Source organism: Poecilia mexicana, unplaced genomic scaffold (genome assembly GCF_051168715.1).
Source record: "Poecilia mexicana isolate PSO_F unplaced genomic scaffold, ASM5116871v1 scaffold_4, whole genome shotgun sequence".
Taxonomy (NCBI): domain Eukaryota; kingdom Metazoa; phylum Chordata; class Actinopteri; order Cyprinodontiformes; family Poeciliidae; genus Poecilia; species Poecilia mexicana.
The window spans coordinates 7,238,684-7,261,286 of NW_028263373.1; the positions used below are offsets into that span (position 1 = coordinate 7,238,684).

A 22,603-nucleotide genomic window follows, 5' to 3' on the forward strand; every position below is an offset into this window, starting at 1 on the left:
GATCTAGATGCAGTGCTGTATATGTTACACTAATCTCCATTATGCTGGAGAAACTGTATCACCCTGCGACTTTCTCTGGCATCCTAATAATAATAATAATAATAATAATAATAATAATAAAACAACTAGATGTTAAATTGACTTATGCGCATGGTTCGCTTCTGCCTCGGGCCGGCCCTGCTTCTCATTTTGTTTGCGCATCTGTTCACCGGACGTCTGGTTTTCTGAAAAAGGGCATCACCTTGTGACGTCACCAGCACAAATCACCTACATGGCTGAGTCACACACGGGCACACACACGTACAAGTGTGTGTCCGTGTGTGTGTGTGTGTGTGTGTGTGTGTGTGCGTGTGTGTGTGTGTGTGTGTAGCTGCGGTTTGAGCGCGTATGTGCAGAGGAGGAGGAGGGAGCGCAGTGGGGCGCGCTGAGCGGCAGAGAGAGCATCAGTACAGCGCAGCAGAGCGCCGCGGTGACACCGGGAAAGGACGCACCGATCTCCGAGGAGACGGGGGAAATCAGCTTTTGTTTTGTTTGCTGGATAGCGTCACGCACACACACACACACACACACACACACACACACACACACACACACACCTGACAGGCGAAGACAAAAAAAAAAAAAAGAAAAAAAGACAACTACAACAACAAAAGGGAGGTTGCGCAAAAGTAGTCTGCAACATTCAGGATTTCAGCCGATTTCTGCAAGTCGTGGCATCTTGTTTGGAAACTAGTCAAACAATGCACTCTGTCGGAGACGGCTGATACCCGAAGATGGGACTCGGAGGAAGTTTTTGGCGACGTCCCGCTGTTTTGTGGTCCTCAGGTGGGACAAAGTCTGGTAGGTCTCTCCGGTCACCTTCTGCTATAATGCCTTGTGGCGGCGCGCCGGCGTGCGTGTGAATGACTGACTGACTGACCGACAGTCTGTCCAAGAGAGAAAGAGAGGCTGGATAGAAACATCAGGCAGGCTGTCAGGCAGCGACGGCTGGACTCCCAGCGCAGGCTTCTCTCCTCTCTCCCCGCTCCCCAGACTCATGCAGGATGCCCGGGAAGCGCCGCCGGGGAGCGCTGGTCCAGCTCAGCCCGAGTTCATGACGCCCTGGGCGGCCTCGTCATGCGTTTCTTGCCCGTGCCCAGCGCCCATTCCCTCAGGCTTCTCTTCCTCTTTATTTTCGTGATGGGGGTGGCCCCCTCTCCGGCACTCACAGCCGGCTGCCCCGACGGATGCGTGTGCGACGACCAGCTGGTGGTCCAGTGCGCCGGGCAGGATCTCACGCTGTTCCCTAACGACCTGCCCCTGGCGACCCGGCAGCTCATCCTCTCCAACAACCGTATCGCGGACCTGCCGCCCCTTCAGCTCAACTACCTGTCCGACCTGGTCTATCTCGATTGTAGCAACAACTCGCTGACAGAAATCTCCGAGTCTACTTTCGGGAACTTGCGGAAACTCGCCTACTTGGACTTGTCTTTCAACACGCTGCTGCAGATCGAGGACCGGACTTTCGGGCCCCTTTCTTCCCTGGTGATGCTCCGGATGACGGACAATCCGAGTCTGGGAGAGATCCACCCGGACGCCTTTTCGGAGAACTTTGCTTTGCAGGTCCTGGACGTGAGTCGGAACAACCTGACGGTCTTGAACATCAGCAGTCTGATCGCCCTGCCCGCTCTGCGCTCTCTGGGCCTCAGCGGGAACCCGTGGAGGTGCGACTGTGACACCGAGGACCTCTGCCTGTGGGTGCAGATAGAGGGATTCAAGTTCCAAGGTGAGTTCGGTCAAAACCTGTCCGATTAGGCAGGCAGTTTTCAGAAATCATTGTTGATGGGTGTAGGGGTAGGCGATACGGTCTTAAAGTTTTCGATATTCGCGATGTTTTTTTTTTGGTGGGGGTGGGGAGAGGACTATTTATTACTACTGTGTTTTAGGTGATTTTATGACTGTGACTGTGTGTCACAGCAGTAACAGTGTTACAAACACAAACAATGCTCGTGAAAGACATCCCCAATTTTGATCCACCCATCCAAGAAGTGTGTGTGTGTGTGGGGGGGGGGGGGTGCGTGTGTGTGTGTGTGTGTGTGTGGGGGGGGGGGGGTGCGTGTGTGTGTGTGTGTGTGTGTGTGTGTGTGTGTGTGTGTGTGTGTGTATGTGTGTGTGTTTGTGTTGTTGTTGTTGTTTTGTTTTTTTATCACTGAGCTGCACATGGTAACTGTGTAAATGGTAAAGTTATCAATCCTGTCAGGACAGTTTTGGGACATTTTAAACATCATTCATTTGAATTTATCATAACAACAATAAATAAAAAATTTCTATCATAAGTAATTTGTCATGATAAATGATACTGTCATGATCCGTGTTTTTCTGTTTAGTTATTTTGGGATTTTCTGTGTTTAGTCCTGTTTCCCCGAGTCTCTGTGTTGTCCTCTCAGCCCTTGATTGTTCCCAGGTGTGTCTCGTACCCTTGATTACCCCGTGTGTATTTGAGTCCACCTGTTGTCTCTGTCTCTTGTCGGGTCCTCGTCAAACGTACGTCATATGTCTTTTGTCTGCTTGTCACCACAGTCGTACTGTTAAGTCCTGTGTTGGTTCCGCTCTCGTTTTCAGTCCGTTGTTCTTTCAGTTGCTCCCGGTAATTAGCTGTGTGCTAACTCTCTGCCGTATTGGACTGTCTGAGCTCTCTTCATTAAATCCATCATTTCTTTCACAACCTGGGTCTCTGAGCATCCCTAATGCATATCACGTTATTTGTATTTATTTATTTTAAGAAACATTCCAACATAAAATATCTTATGCATCGTTATTTGTTGAAAATGCCTCTGCTGTGTGGCATCTTTTCCTTTTTCTGGCTTGGAGAGTAAATATAAATCCATAAGCCAAAGCACCCCTATTATTATTGACACTTTCACTCAGATAATCAGAATTCTATTAATTTAGCTCCTAATAAATGTTTTTTTTTTTAAACATGAACTCTGGTCAGAGTTGATGGGAATACGGCTAGAGCATTTCTGAAATTAAACCAAAGGAGGCTGCATGAGCCTTGAGCGAACAACTAGGAGGACAATACAGAGTAACGGAACTGATTAGGTCAAAGCATATCCATTTTTTTTTAGAATGGCCTAGTTAAAGTAAGTCCAACTGAGAAAGTCTGAAGATTTTCTCACCTTACTTCCTGCAACACACACTCCCCCTCAAGCTGCCCTTCACTACTCGATAAGGGTTTAGCGGGTTTTTGCCAACATGTCCATTAAGATGGGACTTTGTCAGAGCAAATAAGATAAACCAGAATGCTTCACTCTGATTGAGGACCAGCCCAGACGAGCTGTCTGTAAATGTTAGTAGAGCGCAGCTCCAAAGCAGGTGAGCTAAGGTCAGGATTCATAACAATATGTGTGTTGCTTTTTATAGCTGATATGTTCATCAAAGATAACTCAGTGTCTATAGGAAGCCTGAGGCCAGAGTCGGTGTTTAAGGAACGATAATGTCCTTCTTGTACTAGTTTTTTTTTTTTTTTTTTTTCATTGCTCGACACAGACCCTTTCTGGATACACAAACACAAACACAGACAAATCCACAAAGGCTCATCGGTGTGTGTTTGAGTAGGTACTACCCAAACACACACTGCATATAAACCTATGACCCTTCAGTCCAGATGGTTAATGATGGAGCTCGGAAAAGATGGACATTGACTATCTGATGAAGGGCAGTGTGCGTGGATGTGGGTGTTTCTGCGTGTGTGTGTGTGTGTCAGAGTGCTAATCGGTGTGTGAGCTGAGGGGACCTGGGGTGAAATGAGGAGCTTGAGAGGAAGCTCTCCTCCTGGCACAGAGTCCCTAAAGTTGTTATCCGCCTTCAGCTGAGCCAGACTCTGAAAAAGTGTTGCACATAAACAGAGAGCTTGCTTATTTCTGTCGTCTGATGTTCTATTTCTCAAATTCAGAGTTGATATTCTGACTGAGCAGCTTGTGTATGTTTGTTTATGAATGCCTCATAGGTTCACATGCATGAACATCATGACTCGCTTTGGTGCTTTGAAAGGACAAAATAAAAAAAACTAAAAAAACAAGTTTGAGTTTCTTTTGGACACTTTGTCACACATGTAGTGAAAATGATTTATACAAGCTCCAGCTTGTTCATACACCTCCCACTAAATATTTGGTTAAATATCCTGTAGCAAGTTGCACATCGACCAAACACTTTTTTGGAGCTTCTAGCACAATTTTGGCTTATTTTCAAATTTAGCTGAGTTTGTTTAAACTGTTTGGTTTCCTGATTCTGACCTGATTTTTGTTTTTTAGCATAATGTCCATGTTTTTGCACAATAATGGCAATAGTGGTGTTCCAAAAGTTTAATATTAACTTACTTACATTTTTCAGCTGTGTTCTTGGGCTCGTTGTCTGATCATACAGGTTCCATCTCACCCAAATTATAGCCTTTGGAAATTACCCAAGAACCACCAAAGCTTCGGTCAGTCATAAAGTGGGAAATACTGAAACTCCAGTGTCATTAACAACAGGGAAACCAGTTTAACATCAGAACATTAACTGAAAACCTCCAAACTAATATCCAAAATAAACACATTAAAGCCGGCCTTACCCCTGGTGTACAGACTAAATGCCTTCTGGAGAAAATGTTTTTGATGTCAGACAAGTATTGTATTTTTTAGGGGAGAGCGTAAGGGAACCTGCTGTTCTGTGGTGGCAGTATTATTCTGTGGGGCTGTTTTGCTGCACATAGTAGAAATGAAAGACTGCCTCATAATTCTTTTGCTTCACCTTCAAATTTAAAATGCGGACAAAAGTGTGTTTTCATCCAGGTCAGTTTTCTCAAACACACAACAAACCCAGGGTTCTGATAAACTCTCAGAGTGATAATTTGTGAAATATGCTTAGTAGGTGAGTTATCAATAGAACACATTCAAGTTTAATCTACAGATTCTGATAAAAAAAAAAAATTGAGAGAGCACTTAAACATGCAACCAGAATTACGCTGGAAGCTTATTGGTGTCAACAATAAGTGTGTGATTGATGTGCAAATTACTGCTGAGCGTTTATCCTAATATCATAGGGATTTATGTGTGTATTTGACCCTATATGTGTAATGTCATCCCAGTGCAACTTGGAAGAAATGAACGATAAATTAAAACTTGTTTTGAAAACTCACCCCGGAAAAATAAGAGCTCAAATGCATTTCTGACGGCTGAAGACGGATGACATCCATAACCAGGATGTTTGTATGAATAAAGTCTCACAAAGACAAACCCACGGACGTACATGGCCCTCATAAACCACTGCAAAATAAACGTGGGACACGGCGAAACGAGGATCAAGCGAGCAGCTCTGTGTTGGAGCCGTCAGCGTTTCGTCGGCCATGAAAGCCTCGCGGTCGACCTGCAGGCCTGTGAGTCCGACGTCCACAGATTCCAGCTGTCGCCGTCTCTCGGTGCGAATATGAGTCAGGCGCGAACGGCGGTGGATGTTTGTGGGTTCAAAACTCAAAAACAATCACTTTGTTTTGCTGCTGACGACGTGGCTCGTATTTGACACATGGATTCGTGTTTAGTCACATTGTGTTTCAATTTGAAGGCAGCGGTGGGAATCAGGAGAGGGGCAACGTGTCACTTTGAGCAGAAACAAACCAAAATAAAAGCAGGGAAGTATATGTTTTAATAATAAAAAAGTATGTTTAAAAGAGTTTAAAAGGCTCTCTGACTCGGCATACCTTCGTTTCTTTTTAGTGGGAAAATATTGAATGTTTACAGGTGTAAAAAGACGTAGCTTTGCTCTTCGTTGAGTTTTTTTTTTTTTTTTTTTTTTTTTACCACTGCAGCAGCAGATTTTAACCTTTGGTTTCATGAAATTGTTTGGGAAAAAACATTTCTACAAATCAAATTAAATACTGTGTGCATTACTAATGAATACTGGAGGAAGTTACCAATAAAGTTATTGATCATGAAATGGAAATACTGAATTGCTCCATGAACCTCATTTTTAATACATAGTTCAGGGAATTGGTCAGGAACAGCCGATGCTTTTCTGTATTATATGATATCATATGTCATTTGTGTCAGAGTTTAACATGTCAGTGCACAAAAAAAAAAAAAAATAAATATTCAATTGTTTAAATAATTTTGTTTGCTAGATGGAACATTTTTGAGTTTGTGCTACTTGCAGTTGATTTGGGAATTTTGTTCCTGAAATCTTAATAAACTTTATTTTTAGTCTGGTTACAGACCTGTTTTATTTTTAAATGCGACGTTTTAATTAAATGGCTTGTTGTCCAAGGCAACACTGGAAACAGCAAGGGAATATATAAAAGTCACAATCGCAAAATATTACAATCGGGTCAGTTTTAACGCATTTCAACACTAGTGAATATGTTAAAGAAAAAATAAGTAAATCAGCAGCAAGAACCAGACTGCGGCTGAAAGTGGAGTTTTGCTGAGGCAGCCCTGAACTCCGGCTTCAATTTATCCAGTGAGTTGGAGGAAGTTAGAAGAAATGTTTTCTGAGAGCAGAAGTGTAGAGACGTTGTAGACCGGCACCCTACCCAGGACTTTAAAAAAGGCCAGCCTTCCCTACTTACTCTTTCAGAGAAATAAACTAAATTTAATCAAACCATTTAAAAATGACAAATTTTCTGACCAGACAAACTTTACACCCACAAATAACATCCATCGTCAGTCACCTTAATGGTCTGCCTGCTGATTCGTTGCTTGAGCGATCTCTTGTCGCCATGGCATGAACCTTGTTGCTTCCTTTATTCTTCAGATGTCTTCTTCTTCTTATGGCAGAGATTTTATCCGATTCATAACCCATGAGCAAAAAGTGTTCGTATACTTTGCCTGTTTTGGGTTTTTGTCTACAACAGGCAGGTGAGATCTGTGAATCTGGAGAGCACGTCTTAAATAAGAATGATGCACTTCCTGTTTTGAGAGGGGAAGCTCTTATGTCTCTGTGTCTAAAATTGGTTTTAAAATGGCTGGTCTTTCTCAGAAAAACAGAGATTAAATGTGATCTTGAAGAGCAACTCTTTCTCCTCTTGCTGAAACATGTTTGTTTTTGTTATGAAGGAAAGTGGAAAAAGTGATGACAAAAAAAGGTTGTTCAGTCAGTGCAGTTAAAGAAACACGGAGTTGGCTGAAAATTCTGCAGTTTGATAAAATTACAAAGAGAACGGAGCGGCGCGCCGCTGAAAATGTGTCACCGAGTGTCACAGAGCGGCATGAGAAAAACAACCACTGAGAAGCGTCTTTTTGTACTGTCATGAAATGGCTTGAAGAACTAAACAAACCGCAGCCTCAGTGTTCCTCTGAACGGTTGGAACGGCTCATATCTACTCCGGGAGACAACTAGGTCTTGCTCAACATTCGTCCCTTGAACCTAAATTAAATTTCCAACCATTGATGCAGGTTTAGTGTGTTTCTGTGAGATTTTTTTTCTCTTTTTTTTTTTTTTTTTTTTTTTGCAAGAAAAGTTGACATGTTCTGACAGTCACCAAAGTCAAAAGTTTGGTTTCAGGATGGTGAGGTTGGCAGCTGCTTTCAGTTCTGTGGGAAACAAACAGGAAGAGGGTAAAAAAGTGACCAAAAACAAGAGGATAGAACTCAGTCCAAATAAAAAGCTCTGCAGTGTTTTGTACAATTATTCAATACCTTTTAAGCTGAATGTTTTATAACAAAAAACTTCAGTGTGTTTAGTTTGAATCTTGAAGTGAATAAATGGTTTATGTGGATAAAAATCTTAAAGGTGCAGTGTACTTCTGACCTGTTCATATGTGGCTGGAAGCATTTTTCCGCTTTTTCCCCCTACTCCCTCTCTGCAACATCGCCTAGGCACACTAGGCGTAGTAATTTCAAATATCACTACGTATTTCCAATTGTATCTTTGTATGGACTTTGACTGGGCCATTCCAGCACATCAGCGCACTTTGATTTTAATCACTGCAGTGTAGTTTAGTCTCTGTGTTGAGGTCTGTGTTTACCTCTGTGATCAGCTTTCCTGCTCCAGCTACGGAAAAGTGTCCCCACATCATGATGTTGCCACCACCGTGCTTAACAGTGGGGACGGAGCTTCCAGAATGATGCTTTTTCCACCTCGCATTGTGTTCTGGGAACCAAAAAGTTACGTCTTGGTCTCACCAGCTTTTACATATTGTTTTTTTATGTTGGGTTTTTTTTTTAAACTTTTATTAAGGCTCTTTCATGGCATAAACAGCTAAATGTAGTTACATCGTGGATTGAACGGCCCTCTGTAGGATGTTTAAACATCTCTATACTTCCATCGCTTCCTTGGTCTTCATGTCGTTTTTTTTTTCTTCTTCTTCTCTAATGTTCTCTAACAAACCTCTGAGGCCTTCACAGAACAGCTGGGATTTGTGCTGAGATTAAATTACACACCGGTGAACTCTATTAATTATTTATGGCCTCTGAGGGAAATTTGGTGCTCTAGATTTTAGTTTTTTGGGGGTGTCAAAATAAAGGGGGATCGATATAAATTCGAATCCTGCTTTTTGATTTTTATTTGTAAAGACAGACAAAAAGGAAAACAGTGTTTTTAATTTCTCACTTTGTGTTGGTATATCACTAAAAGCGCCGATCAAATACGCTGTGGTTGCGACAAGACAAAATCGTACACACACTCACACACACACACACACACACACACACACACACACACGCACACACACACACACACACACACACACAAACTAAACAACAAATGGGCAATATTATTTATCATGTCACTGGTAATAAATTAATTGCTTATTGTTCCGCTTTGAGACTTGCGTTTGAACCATAACAGAATAAAATTTGTCCACTTAAAGCCAGGCTGTTCTTTCGTCCTTCCCCGTCGCTCTCTCCCTCTCACTTGCAGCCGTCGCTTCCTTCCTGACGTCGAGAGCTTACGTACATTTTCTTGTCGTAATGTAACGCCGGAGTCGCTGAATGACACACGGAGCTTACAGTATAGGGCTGCTGATTTTGAGAAGTCCGTCGTTTCAGATGCACAGGACGTACGGCGCGTGTCTGACGCCGGGCTGGCGGCGTTTCCGAGGTGACGGCCCTCGCTCGGAGGGAAAGCGTTTCTGGCTGCCCCTTGGTGTCCTGGACAGCTCATAAGTGAGGGGCAAAGAGCCAGAGCTGGGGGGGAGAAGAGGGGAACACACACAGTAAAGGAGTTAAATATTCATAAAAGACAAACGGCGAGGTACACGACAGGCAAAATGGTGGAAATGCATAAAATATCCAAAGAATTTGTGGATTATATAAAACTTTGCGGCAAAAGATGAAGAAGAAAGCGTGAAAATAAAATCGGGTCACTGGCCTTCAAAGGAAGCCGATGAAAACAAAAAGGGACAAATAAGGAGTTACCTTTAGCTATGCCCCAGATCTGTCACTCCGGCCCATTAAAACATTCATTATGACAAGCAGGCATCGATTCACTTTAATACAGGTAGATGATCTATTATTCATCAGCTGGAACCGTTCCTCAGACCCATCTGGTGCTGAGAACCGTATCAAATTCAGCCGGCCTGCCCGGCTGCTGGGAGCCTGCATATATTTTTATGTCCCGCCGCATTTCACAGCGTGAACTTGAAACCAGGACTGATGTGATGCACGGCGTGGGCGCGTTTGCGATGCGATCACCTGAGCTGCCGAGGAGTGTCAGCACAGGAGCCCGAGTTTGGATGCGCAACGTGGCTGCATGCGTGTGTGTGTGTGTGTGTGTGTGTGTGTGTGTGTGTGTGTGTGTGTGTGTGTGTGTGTGTGTGTGTGTGTGTGTGTGTGTGTGTGTGTGCGTGCGTGTGTACGGGAATGTGCGTGACAACAGCGAAATGGGACTGGAAATGAGAGAGGAGAGTGTGAAGAGCAGAAAGGAGGATGGATAGCAGTGAGTGGAGGATGAGGGCAAACTTGTCAGAGTTGGAAGAAGAAGAAGTGATAAAGCAGAGGAGACAGAGTGACAGAAGAAGACTGCTCGGTGTGTTTCCGTTTGACCCGCTCTGCTTTCCGTCGCTGCATCCGATCTCTCGAATCAGAGGAAGCAGGGATCATATAGATGATGGAGAGCAGCACGTCGGTAATCTGACTAATGCTGCGTCTGAGGGACGAGGGAAGGTGTGTGTTATTAAAAAAAAAGAAAAAAAAAGAGGTCAGCCATCATCAAAAGCTGGATTAATGTTACTTTTAACTGGGAAACAGTGAGATTTTTTGGACCTACTCCTGTGTTATTAACCTGCGTGATGCCATATTTATACCCCTGGGAAACAGAAGGTCGTTCATTACAAGCTACAATGGAAAATACTCAACCTGCAGGTATAGCGGAAACTTGAAAAACATTAAAAAAAAATAATGCAAGATTGACAAATTGTAATTTATTTTTCAGATGAATTTTTCTCCCTGTCCGACTCTCATCATCAGATTATTATTCTGTCTTTCTGAGAACTGATGAGGAGTGGAGAAACTTAAACATTTAAATATTTACTGAACAGGGTTTTTTTTTCTTTTTTTAAATTGTAACCTTGCGATTTTTTGTTAAGAGCTGCCTTCTTGAACATTCTGTTTCATGTTTCATGTTTTTTATGATCCAACAGTAATAAAATGTCAGATCCACGAGACTCTGATTTCAAAAGTGTTAAGCCGTCCTTACACATTCTGGTCTTTTATAATTATTGAACAAATGTACAAACAAGCTTGATTTCACAGCTAAACAGATGCAACAGTGGAAGCCTGGTGCTACAGACTGTCAAAGGCTCACCAAAAACTTTTAAAAATCTTTTTGGCTTGTTGATTCCCTGGGAGACACACAGAGATGTAACAGAGACTTTCTTCTTGCCAATGTGCAAGAACTGTGCCAATCGCTAAGATAAGACTTAGCTTAGATAAGAAATATATAAAAAAGAATTACTGCTCATGGAGGAAAAGATAAACATATATTTTAATGCTCTACTTATATTTCCTCATAACATCGATGTTAGAGAGGAACTGGAGCTGACTAAAATGTGAATTAATTGGAGGAATTACGATGGTCGTTATCTTAACGTCCCTGGTGCCAAAAATACAGAAGCGTGTCTGATATTTTGTCCAACTCCAGAGATCATTCACAAAAGTGAAAATTATTCACAAAAGTTTGATGAAGACCTTGACGTAAAATAAAACGTCTCCCAATTTTCCAGTGAAATTGTTAGTTTTATTTTAAGGTAAAACTTTTTTTTTCCCACATCCAGACTTTCAACAATTGCTTCTGTGTCAGCAGACACAATTTAGTCGTACATTTACAATATTCCTTACCAAAATGTTCATAAACCAACACAAAGTTTGCATAGCTATGAATTGGGAGAAAAAGGTTGCATAATTTTTTCTTTTGTTTGTTTAATTTTTCAATAAAATGCACAGCATTTCACATGCAGGCCTAAAAAGTCTGATTTTGGTTTTACTTGATCAGAGCACCTGCTTCCAGTGTCTGGCGTCTCCGAACTGCAAACTGAACTTCTGATGGCTTTCTTCCTGCCGATGTTCCACAAGGACAAGATCTGTGTGTGTGTTTCTAAGCTGAGCTGACCCACAGACATTTATCTCTGATGTGTCCTACGGTCGTCATGACGAGGCCTTCACACAGGGGCACTTCACTGGATTTTAATTTGGGGTGTCGGGACGTAAAAGGGGAGAATGATTTTAATTTGTAAAACATTTATCATATTCCTTCCACTTCACAAACATTTGCTACGTCATGTTGGTTTGTTGCCTAAAATCTCTGTAAAGTACATTAAACTGACTCCCCCACTCAGCTCCTTCAGACTAGCAAGCAGCAATTAGCAGACACTTGGTGGATTAATGTTGCTTTTAACTGGGAAACAGTGAGATTTTTTTGGTTTCAGCTGAGCTCTTCATTCGCTGCTTCTTGGAGAAACGCTGGTAAAAATGACATTAAAGGGTTAACAGAGGAGCCATGTTGCCATGACTTCCTGAAGGTGGAGTTTCAGAAAGAGCAGGAGTTTCTTAAAGAGAAGGAAGCCCGATTTCAAGGTGCTAAATTATGATGTCAGATTTCTTTTAAGTCATATTTGATATATGTACAACACTTTTTATAACAACTGAAGTTAACATTGTCATTGATTGCGCTATGAAATGAGACTGAGTCTGGAAAATACTTAATACTGCCCCTTTAAAGTTTGTGGTTCTAAAAAATTATTCAAGAAAAAGTTAATTTTGTATTTAAAGAATACTTACAGACATACACACACACACGTAGACTCTGCTTGTGTTTACCTTGTATGCACCAGTTACTTTAATGCTCTGTTTATTCTCTCCGTTAGCGGTTGCTTGTGCTGTCAGTATCTTGCTGCGTCTGTAGCTCAGTAAGATGCTTTCTGTGTATTTTCCTCTTATTGCTGCTGTTTAATTCCTGCAGTACTATTTTTATCCTAATAGCCCCAGGCACCGATGGTGTCACTGAGCCGCAGGGCTTTGTGCACTCTCAGCGGCAGGCTTCTCCACACTTTCCGCCCGGCTTGGCCACAATCCTTGTTGCATGCCGACGTCGGGACAGCGTGGGTCTTCGTCACAAAAACAAAACCTCAGCTGCAGCCTGCTTCCTGTCCTCCTCGATAATAACGCGACAGTTCTCTCCATGCTTGTGCAGATTTATTAATTTGTTTGCAAACGTTTAAAGTTTTCTCCACCCAGCCACATCTCACAACGCCACGACGCTTCCCGACCCGGGCGCATGCTGCAGGGTTTTCCAGATTTTAGGTTAAGCTGAGGCTGTGTGGAAACTGCAGTGCAGTAAGCATGCAGAAGCTGTAGATGTTTTTTCTTTTTTTGAGGCAGCAGTTACTTTCCTAAGAGGAATTAGACTGCAGGTTCCTGCTACTGTGCAGCAACAAAGGTGGGGTGGGACGCTCTTGTACATCTTTAAATCTCTGTCTGCTGTATTTTTCCTCCCTAACCTGAAAACATCCGGTAGTTGGCTCCTGGGGTGTCTGTGTCTTTTTACAGCATTACGAAATGCTGTGAATGCAGAGACCTAAAATATGTACTAATGAGCGGCAAGACGGTGGTGAAATTCAGCAACCAACACACGGAAGAGTCGCCGTCCCGACAAAGTGAACAGTTTAGAAAAATAGAAATACAATGATTCCATTGAAACAGATCCATCAATTTCTGATTTGTGGTTTTCATAAATTTTTTGAGACGCAAACTCAAACAGTTCTTTACCAATTTATGGCCGAATTAAACATCTTGTTGACAATAACAGCATTTATGCAGTGATTTAATACAAAAAAAAAAAACTCTAAACAGAAAATGCATCATACCAGAGTGAAAACTCAGTTAGCTAGAAACATTTTTTAATAAAATCAAAGGAAGCAGAAAAGATTTAAGAAACCTCTAGAAACGCAGCAGAAATTTTCTACTGAGGTATTTTCTGCTGCTCATTCTGACTGATACCTTTATACAGGAAGTGAGACTCCAGCAAATATCAGAAATAATAACATAGGACTGCAACAATTCGTCTGCTTTATCCTTTTGCAGACTTTAAAAGGAAGATTAAGTGCAGGAATTTCAACTTTTTTGTAAGACCATGTTATGGCAATTTAACGTAGCTTAAAAAAAGGGTCAACTTTGGTCGCGACGTTTTGTAAAAGCTCCCCTAAAATCAATCAGTCGTTTTATTCCACAATACTCGCAAAAAGACATCGCGAAGTGTTACTTTACCACAAACTGTTGTAGAGTGAGAGTGCCAGCGACTTCAAAGTGCTTTTATTTTTTATTTTTTTGCAACATTTTAATTCAACCATATCAATGTAAAATCCACAGCTCGCATTGTTATTAATCGTAGGTGATTTTAGATGGTCTGTTTGCAGTAGGCTGTGGGAAAAGAGGAAGCAAATCCCTCGTTCAAAGAAATATTTTCATAATTTATTTTAAAAGAATAACAGAGATCGCCCGCGGATCCTTCACAGATTTTTAAGAAACGAGGCGACGTTGCTCACATGTGAGTTTAAAGCTCCTCTGGGCCGTCTCTCGTCTCTCAAGCTTTATTTACTGCGAATCTGGCAATGTGAAAAATTTAGATCATGTGATTCAGATTGAGATAATGAAAAAAAAATATAAATAATTATTAACTTTAAGGTGTGCTAATATTGTTAAAAGCAATGTCTACCTGAGTGCATTCAGCAATATTCCTGTCAGAGGATTGCTTATTGTGCTGTTGTTTATTTACCTCTTTGCTGTGGTGCGTTCACTGACCATGCAAACATGTTCTTCATGGTGACTGCACTCATAATCCAAAGGATCAGCCAGCAAACTCTGCGTGACACACAGATTTCGAGCTAATCTGTTTCAGCTCGAAAAGACGAACAAATAGAACAAAAAAGGACAAATCAAGATTTTTATATTCAGCATGTTTAATATTTCACAAAGTTCTGCTTTTAGATCGAAATATCTGTTTAAAAACTAAATGTTTTCTGCTCAATAGAACAGAGATCCATACGATAACGACGCATTTCTGAGAATGGCATTTTTACAACTTTGACCGTGTGACTTCCTGTATCCTAAACAATGGATTTTTCAGGGAAGACTCGTGGGACCTTTGGTAGTTGGTTGGGGTGCATATGAAAAAGTGCATATGAGCATGAATTACTGAAGACAAGACTCAGCAGAAAAAGTGAGCACTGTGGAAAAACAGAGGCAAACTGAAAATGTCAAGGGCATTGTGCCAGAATAACGTCTGAGTGGTCTGAGTGATGGGACGTGCGACAAAGAAACAGACGGTGAAAAATGCCGAAGCGGAGGGTGAATCATCCTGACTGCCACCTTTTCCTGTGTTCTCCGGTAATACGCACATTATTTTCTCTTATCTCTGATTATAGCAATCAGTCATGAATTTTCTCTAAAACGTAGCCATGAATGTTAAGTAGAGACACAGTGTACGTATATGTGCAGGTTGACTTTTCTTTTTGTTCCTCTGCTGGATTTCTTAAGCGAGCGAGCCAAAACTGCTGGAATCCAGCTTTATTTTTTTATTTTATTCTTCCGCTTTATTCACTGTTTGGGATAATTGTCATTTTATCTGACATGTTTGGAATCACTGAAAGCTTACAATGATGGGCTTTGAAGACTGAGGTTGTCCTTTTGTTTCCAAAATTACCCTGGGAGTACCCTATTTTGTGTTTACTTTCAAGAAGAATGCAATATCTGACGTCAATAACACGGCACAGCACATGTAGCTAAATCCGTTTTATCAGCTGAACAGAACCAGGAAGTCACAAAAGCTGTTTTATGTGTTGCGATACTCAAGTTTCTGTACCCATTATTGTCAATATAACCTCATTCCTTTGTGTTTAGCTTCTTAATTTATTCCAATGTTCCATTCTTTGTGCTATTGGGTTTAGTCCTCTTAGTTCCTTTTGCTTAACTTGTATTTATCATTTGCAGTAAAACTTTCTGTTACTTTCTGCTCATCTCTGCGCTTTATGCTGCAAACATGACATATGAAAACAGCCAAGTGTTTTCTAGTTTCAGCCGTCTGATCTGTGGGTTGTAACGTTGCAGCATCCTGCTGTCGTTCTCTGTTCATTCTTCAGCCAAGTGCTTTCGGCCTCTGCAGCCTCTCGTTCAGGAAGTCCTGTCGACTTTACGGATTTGCCTTTGTTGTATTATTTCATTACTGCAGCTAATGTATTTGTTGTTATATTTAATTTCACAGAGTTATGGCAGCTCGTGGTCAGCAGGACCATCCTTAAGGTTTGATTATTGTTTCTTCCCTTATGAACTCTTACTTGAGCCTGTGAAACAAAAGAAAAAGGGATTTTATTAGAGCACCCTTAAAGTAATTGCAACTGCAAACCCTGGCGTTGTTTTATAGATCACTCCTGGCTTTTGTTAGTGTTTTTTTTGTTTTGTTTTGTTTAAGAGAGGAGGCTGCAGAGACATAAATCGACAAATGTTGAACAAAGCTGAAAATGTTATGTTTGAAAGAGAGATCAGAGGAGAAAAGAAAAAAGAAAACAGACCCAAATATCCGGAGGGACGTGTCTGCTAATGCGTTCGTGTCTGCACATACGGGGTTTCCATATCCTGCTACAAAAAGTGATGCTGTTTAAGTGATAATGCACAATCCTCACACCTACCTTGGAAGAAAGCCTGGCAGGGTATTGAGACTGTCAGAATGGGCTAAACGGCTCCAACAGTCACTACATGTGACTCAGGCTTGTGGACGGACAGCCGTACGAGCCGAAGCACAGAGAGCCTCAGAGGAGCGAAAGTATGGAGACATGAAGGCCTTTGAATGCCAACTCCCCCGGCAACGTTCGACGCATGTCACTTGACAGTGAACTTAAAGGCATCATTTTATTTGCCTTTGCGAGTGGTAACTGGGTGAATCCATTTTGATTTGGCTGTGAACCTGTGGTAGGTCACTTGTGTGTTAGGTCTGTGTTTGTAAGTGGGTTCTCTCCTCTTGAGGTGCCTTGAACATGTTGACGCAGTGAGGACGTGTCCAGTTTCAGCTGCTCGACCATTCTTTGCTACCCTTCAGTGACCAGACATGATGCCACAGCAACTTATGGCTGTGGGGCACGAAGGCTGGTGTGATTGCGGTCATCCTGAATGAATATTTTGGTAATGCTCTACCAGCCCAAACATTTTTTAAATTCATGTTTGTTTTGAGTTTTTTAAAGGTTCCCACTTTGGGGCCCTTTTAAGAAGAAAGAGCCACTTATTCTCAAGCAGGATGGTTTCCAAGTTAAAAACACAGATAAAGCGGTCCTCTGTTTTAAATTCTTTCTTGGTTTTGCGTTAGGCTCTGTGAACTTTCAAGGTAAGCGTTTGCCTCGGTTTCTTCAGAGACCGAGGTAAAGTAAAAACCAGCTTGGTGCGTTTTAGTCTCCTTTGAGCAAAAGGAGGTGTTGTGAAACGTGAAGAGGAAGAAGATAACCACGTCGGTCGAGTCGCACACTGCCGTTGCCTGTCGGCAAATATCCTCAACTGAACTTTTACTGCAGAGCAACCTCAATGTAATCTTAACACATGCCTCATCACTAATCCCACAAAATGCCTTAAAATAAAGTTAAAAGCCTCCCCAGCAGCTTAAAGCGTTGTGAACGCTCTTGGTACATAATATATTTTATTTAAAACCTGCACTGGGAACAATTGTCAGATAAACACAAACACGTCTCAGCTGCTGTGTTAAGAAGCAGAGGTCCGGCGCACACATGACATAAAAGCGTTAACAGGAGACCTTTGGTGAGACAAATCCTCAGGCGATTGCTGCGTCCGTATCGATTAAAAAAAAAAAAAAACCTTATCAAAGCTGTGCAGGTGTGTTGTGGAAATTTCTCCCCGGCGGGCTTAGAGATAGCTTATCGGACCACCGAGCTGGCTAATTTGTTACATTTAATCCTCACATTCTACGTAGCACCGATCTAATCATCGTCATCATCATCATCATCATCATCATCATCATCATCATCATCATCAGATGGATCTTGTCTAGTCTCGGGTTATCTGAGTGCTGAATCTGAATAACACAGATAGAGATTTGTAAAGTGTGCATGGGTGTAATTGTTTTGTCTGTTTCCTGCAGCTGCTGCTGAAGAAAAAAAGTTTAAAAAAAAGCAACCAGGCCGGGTAGATTGACAAGTACAGATCCTATCCTGCTGCTCTTTGCTGCCGCTCCTTTCCTTGTCGTCGGGACTTTTATTGGTAGATAACTGCAGCTTAATTAAGATAATAAGGAAATCCATTCAGACTGCTGCCAAAAGAAAAAAGCAAAAAGAAACCTTCCCTCTCCTTCTAAAATCAGACTCATCATTTGGCAGTTTGATTTAAAAGCATGTGGATATAAATATTTTAAATCTGTGCACAAGTTAGCTTTTTTTTTTTTTTTTTTTTTCCTCTCCGTCTGACGGGATTCTCTGTTATTATCTAGGTCCCCACTCCCTGTGGACTTTCATCTTTAAAAGTGCTGCCGCTGTTCGTCTCTCTATCTCTTCTCCGTCATCTCTCTCATTGTTCTGAGCTGGAGGAAGGAGAGAAAAATCTGCCCTTTCTGGAGCGCACAAGGCAATTAAAGAGGCAGGGAGGAGCAGGGGAAGTAGCAGGACTGGTGAAGATGGGCTGATTGAAAACTGTTTCCTGCTTTCTTTCCTTTTCTAGACACATGCAGAAGTCACTCTAATCGGCATAAACTTGGCAGCTTTTCAAGCGCAGGACAAACCCTTTTTTTTTTATTGTTAGTTTAGATTTAAAGTTCAGTGGGGAATATTTTACCTATGATTTAATGTCTGTTTTTTGTTCTTGTTGTTTTCTTCTGTTTCACAATGTCAAGAATAAAAACTCAAAGTAGAAGTGTGCAAAATATCGTTTTGGTGTCGATCCGATACCAAGTGAATACAACACCACTGTCAATGATACTGACACTGATACCGATACTGATACCGATACTAAAATTGTGTATTCTTGTTTGATGTCTTATCAAACTCCTGATCGTTTATGTGTTTTTGTGGGGTTTTTTTCCTTTTAAAATAAATTTGGAATATGGAGAAAGTTTACACGTGTCTGCAAAAATACTTAAATAACACATTAAAACCATAAACAGAGAAAACAGAAAAACTGAACTTTTGAAAAACAAACTATTTGTGTCCTTCTTTATCATTTGAGAACAAATCAAAGCAAAATCTTTTCTTTTTTTTAGGTGGAGTTGAGAAACTACAATCCCAAAAAAAAAAAAAAGAAAAAGAAAATTCAAGAGGGAATCTGAAACGAAAGCATAGTTCCTATCCTATAGTGATACCAACTTAATATCGATTTTATTTATACTTTGGATCAAGCCGCCCATCTCTAATGCAAATTATCTTTATAGTCGCCTTCCTATAGTGTGAATTCTTGCCTCTTTAGATTTATTCCCAGATTTATCACTCTTTTTGTGGTTTTTCTTTTTTCAGCATAGACGTCATAGAAACCATAGACAGAGTTGTGGTGGGATAACTTACCTGTGAAAAGCTCCGTAATGCATGGGGTCATTATTTCATTTCGTTACTTTTAGTAAATGCCTTGTTAGCTTGTCTGTCGTACAGCAGCAGTAGACCTCAGTCGAGGAGCAATCTGTGGAAGGCAAGAGGAGAAAAAGCTTCAAATAAGACCACATTTCAAAAAGACGAAACTAAGCATCAGTGGTACTCAGTTTAACATCAAAAACCAAACTGCTGAGTTTCCTATTATTTTAGTGGACATGTAAAAGAATCCATGCTGAAATAATCTATCAGTGTCTTAAAGAAAAAAAAACTCTGCATGCCCTTTAAAAGGCTGAGTGTTGTTGATCGACATGAACCTTTGATGCCACCGCCGTGCGAGATCTCACAGCTTTTAAGCACATGTTTTGCAGCTGGGAGGAGAATTTGAGTTGGTGTTTGGTGCATTAAGTTTTTTGTAGAGAATTTTTCAAAATGTTTCCGTTTGGCTGGAGGGTTTTCCCCCCTCTCCTTCCTTCCATGGTCTTTGTTAAGTTTAATTTTTTTAGCTTCTGATGCCGAATTGTGTTGCGAATGCAGAAAGGTTTTCCTTCTATGACTCATCCATGAAAGTCGGTGTTTTTCTGCAGCGCACAGCGGTGAACTCCCACTGCAGAGACTCTGAACGTCTTCCGCAGTCAAATTAGAAAGGTTTGTGATTTCCAGCTCCAGGAACGGCTGACCCAGAAAACGTTCTCCGTCCTCCTGACCTCGTCTTGACCTTCGACTTTTAACTGTCGACTGAGAGGTCTCTCAGACTCGTTACAAGTTCACGAGGCGACGTTGTCATCTTTGCTTGTTTGCAGAGTCAAACAAGAACCTGCTAAGGGAATTTAATTGCACCTTTTATAGTAACTTTTTGTAAATGTGTCCAAATACAAACCTTGAAAAAAAAAAAAGAGGCTTGTATTTGAGCAAAACATACTGGTAGGTTTGAGTGTCCTGTCCTAAACCTAATTGTTTTTAGAGTCCAGATACTCACCATCCAATCTGACTGAGAATAAAACAGCTTGCAAAGGAGAACGGACAAATAACGTCAGTCTGTGGATGTGAAGGTGCCTTAGGGAAAGTAGCTGTAATCTCTTCTTACAGACAAAAAAAAGAGAGATCTGCTTTTATGTAACATGTAATTATGTGTTGTATGGCCATCTTTAGTGATGAATCTTGAAGCAGAATGACACAGTTTCTTGGATGGAGTGGGCAGCTCAGCTGTGAAAGACATCGCCATCATCCAGAGCAAAGACCATCAATGCTGCTATAATTCTTCTGCTTGTGAAAAGTGGGAAGCTTGAGTTATAAAAAGAATCCAGTTTCTGACTCAGTTTAGAAAGCAAAGAGCTAAACGTTTACCTGTCGCCCTCGAAATGCTTTGTATGTAAGTCAGTGAGGATGCTGTCAGGAAAGTTAAGGGGTTAAAGTGAAATTTTGTATGTACACCCTCCTACCTGCATATATGTACTTCAATCAATTCAAACAAAAAAAAAGTTTCCCTTTTGATTTATTTCAGTAGTAAATGATGAGCAAAGTCTTTACAAGAGCAGAACGGCGTAAAGACGTATTGACTCCGGCATGCTGATCGGTTTCTCCTGATAAACTCTTCGGAAACACTTTTAATCCCATAATCCTGTTTGTCTGGCTGTTGTAACCTTTACGCGCCCAGCGCCATCCCCTCCAGCCTCCAAATGAACTCTTTACCGTGCGCAGTGTTTTGTTTCGTGCCAATAATTCTGCGTCTTTTGTTTGGTCAGCCGTCAGTCAGGCCGGTTATCATATTCCTCATTACGAGGGCAGATGTCTTGTCAGAGAAAACATTTGTCTGCTTGTCTCTCCGCAGCGGCGGAGTCATTTGTTGGTGTTTATTGTCGGACGAGTGAGGGAGGGCCGGTGTCACCTTTCCTTGAATGCATGCGTCGGTGTGTGCGGCATAGTAATGTTCTGTTCCGGCGTCCTGCACGCCAAAGACTTTTTTTCTTTCTTTCTTATTATTATTACTCAGAGGAAATATGTTAGCGTCTTTTGGGATCCTTTATCACGAAGGTTATCGACGCCTTGTCGAAGGCTGTGTCTGTGTGGATGTTATTGATGGTCGCCCGGCGTTTCCTCCAAAGCAATTACATTTTTTTTGTCCTTTTTGTTTCCCCCTTTTCTGACACTCTGCCCTTCATCCTCCACCGTATGCACTCATTATCCTCAGCCCTGACGTCCTTTCATGCGATGTCCCCTCCTAATTAATTCCCCCATCTCACCTCCACTTCCAGATGAGGGCCAGACGATTTGCTACAACCCTCCGGAGCTGGCGGGCCAGCGGTTGGCGGAGGTCGGCATGCAGCTGCGGGCGGACTGCCACCAGGGCCTGGGCTACTGGGACTACCTCTTCTTCATCGCCATCGGCTTCGTCATCTTCTCGGCCGGCACGGTGTCGGCCTGGGTGATGGGCGTGCTCATGGTGCTGTACGAGCGCTACAGCAAGCGGAAGAGCGAGGAGCTGGACAGCGAGGACGAGGACGAGAGGGGCCCGATGAACGGGAGCGGCGGAGGAGGGAACCAGGGGAACGGGGACCTGAGCAAACCCAACATGCAGGTGTGACGGGCCGCTGCGGGGAGGCGTCCGGAAACGCTGCGTGAAGGGAAGACGGACAAGAACACGGAGGAGGGACGAGCCTCCGCCGTGAAACTGAGATCTGCTTGTCTCTTCTTGTTGCAGATTTAGATATCGCAAATGCTCTTTAACCGTAACGAAAAGTGTGTGTTTAAGCGTGTGTGCGTGTGCGTGTGTGTGTGTGTGTGTGAGAGAGAAACAATCAGAGACAGCAATAAGGATGCCTTCGAGCTAGGAGAACAGATTGACCTCTGAGATTATTGAGAGCAATAACCCTGCACATACAACCACAAGTTCCTCCATACGATGAAAAGTGTTCTTTACCAACACCTTGTGTGAGTGGCACATTCAAGCACACACGTACACTTCATTCACAAAATAAAGGTAAAATGGGGGGAGGTTCACAAAAAGAAAAAATAAAGACCGATGCCTTAAATCTGCCACAGTGGAAACAGGGAAACTTGTGTATATCAGTGTTTAAACGGTATCTTCACCTGAAATAGTCAACGTTAGCTGTTTCTGTGTTCAGGACGAAATCTGTCCACATAGAGCAAAAACTCATTTTGGGGGTTACATAATTAAATAGATAGAAAACACAGTAGGCTGATTGTACGTAAAACAAGTGACTCACAACTCACTGAAACACAAACACGGGAAGTTCAGGGACCTGCCGTCCAAAAGTCAACGCGTTCTGCTCTTTATTTGAGGCTGCTGAGATCGAAGTGTTATCGGAAACTCTCCGTGGGGATCTTCGAAATATTTCAAACTGTGAACCTTTCATGGGAAATCACGAGGATGAACTGGAAATGGGGTTCATTTAAGGAAACCACATCGTATACGAGCATGAATATATATATTTTTTGTAACTAAATTCCTATTAATTCCCATGAAATGTTTCTAAGTTTGATAACCGATGGAGTTTTGAGTCTGTATTCGTTCAATTTTTTTGTTGTTCTTTTTAGCTAAAAGTACTATTGAAGATTATCTGCTTAATT

At 41.9% G+C, this 22,603-nt stretch overlaps 1 protein-coding gene across 1 annotated transcript; it reads left to right on the forward strand.

Annotated features, from left to right (window-relative positions):
• Positions 1–166: 166 nt before the first annotated feature.
• On the forward strand, positions 167–21,596 carry lrrc52 (leucine rich repeat containing 52). Its single transcript, XM_014991962.2, has 2 exons — positions 167–1,765; positions 21,268–21,596. The coding sequence occupies exons 1-2, from the start codon at positions 1,117–1,119 to the stop codon at positions 21,594–21,596; spliced, it is 978 nt and encodes a 325-aa protein (XP_014847448.1). The 5' UTR covers positions 167–1,116.
• The last annotated feature ends 1,007 nt before the right edge of the window (positions 21,597–22,603 follow it).

What these genes read in the sequence shown, in the direction of transcription:
- lrrc52 (XM_014991962.2), top strand. Translation starts at nt 1,117, where the DNA reads ATGCGTTTCTTGCCCGTGCCCAGCGCCCATTCCCTCAGGCTTCTCTTC. An exon ending in AGAGGGATTCAAGTTCCAAG is followed by an intron (nt 1,766 to 21,267) that starts GTGAGTTCGGTC and finishes CTCCACTTCCAG; the next exon opens with ATGAGGGCCAGACGATTTGC.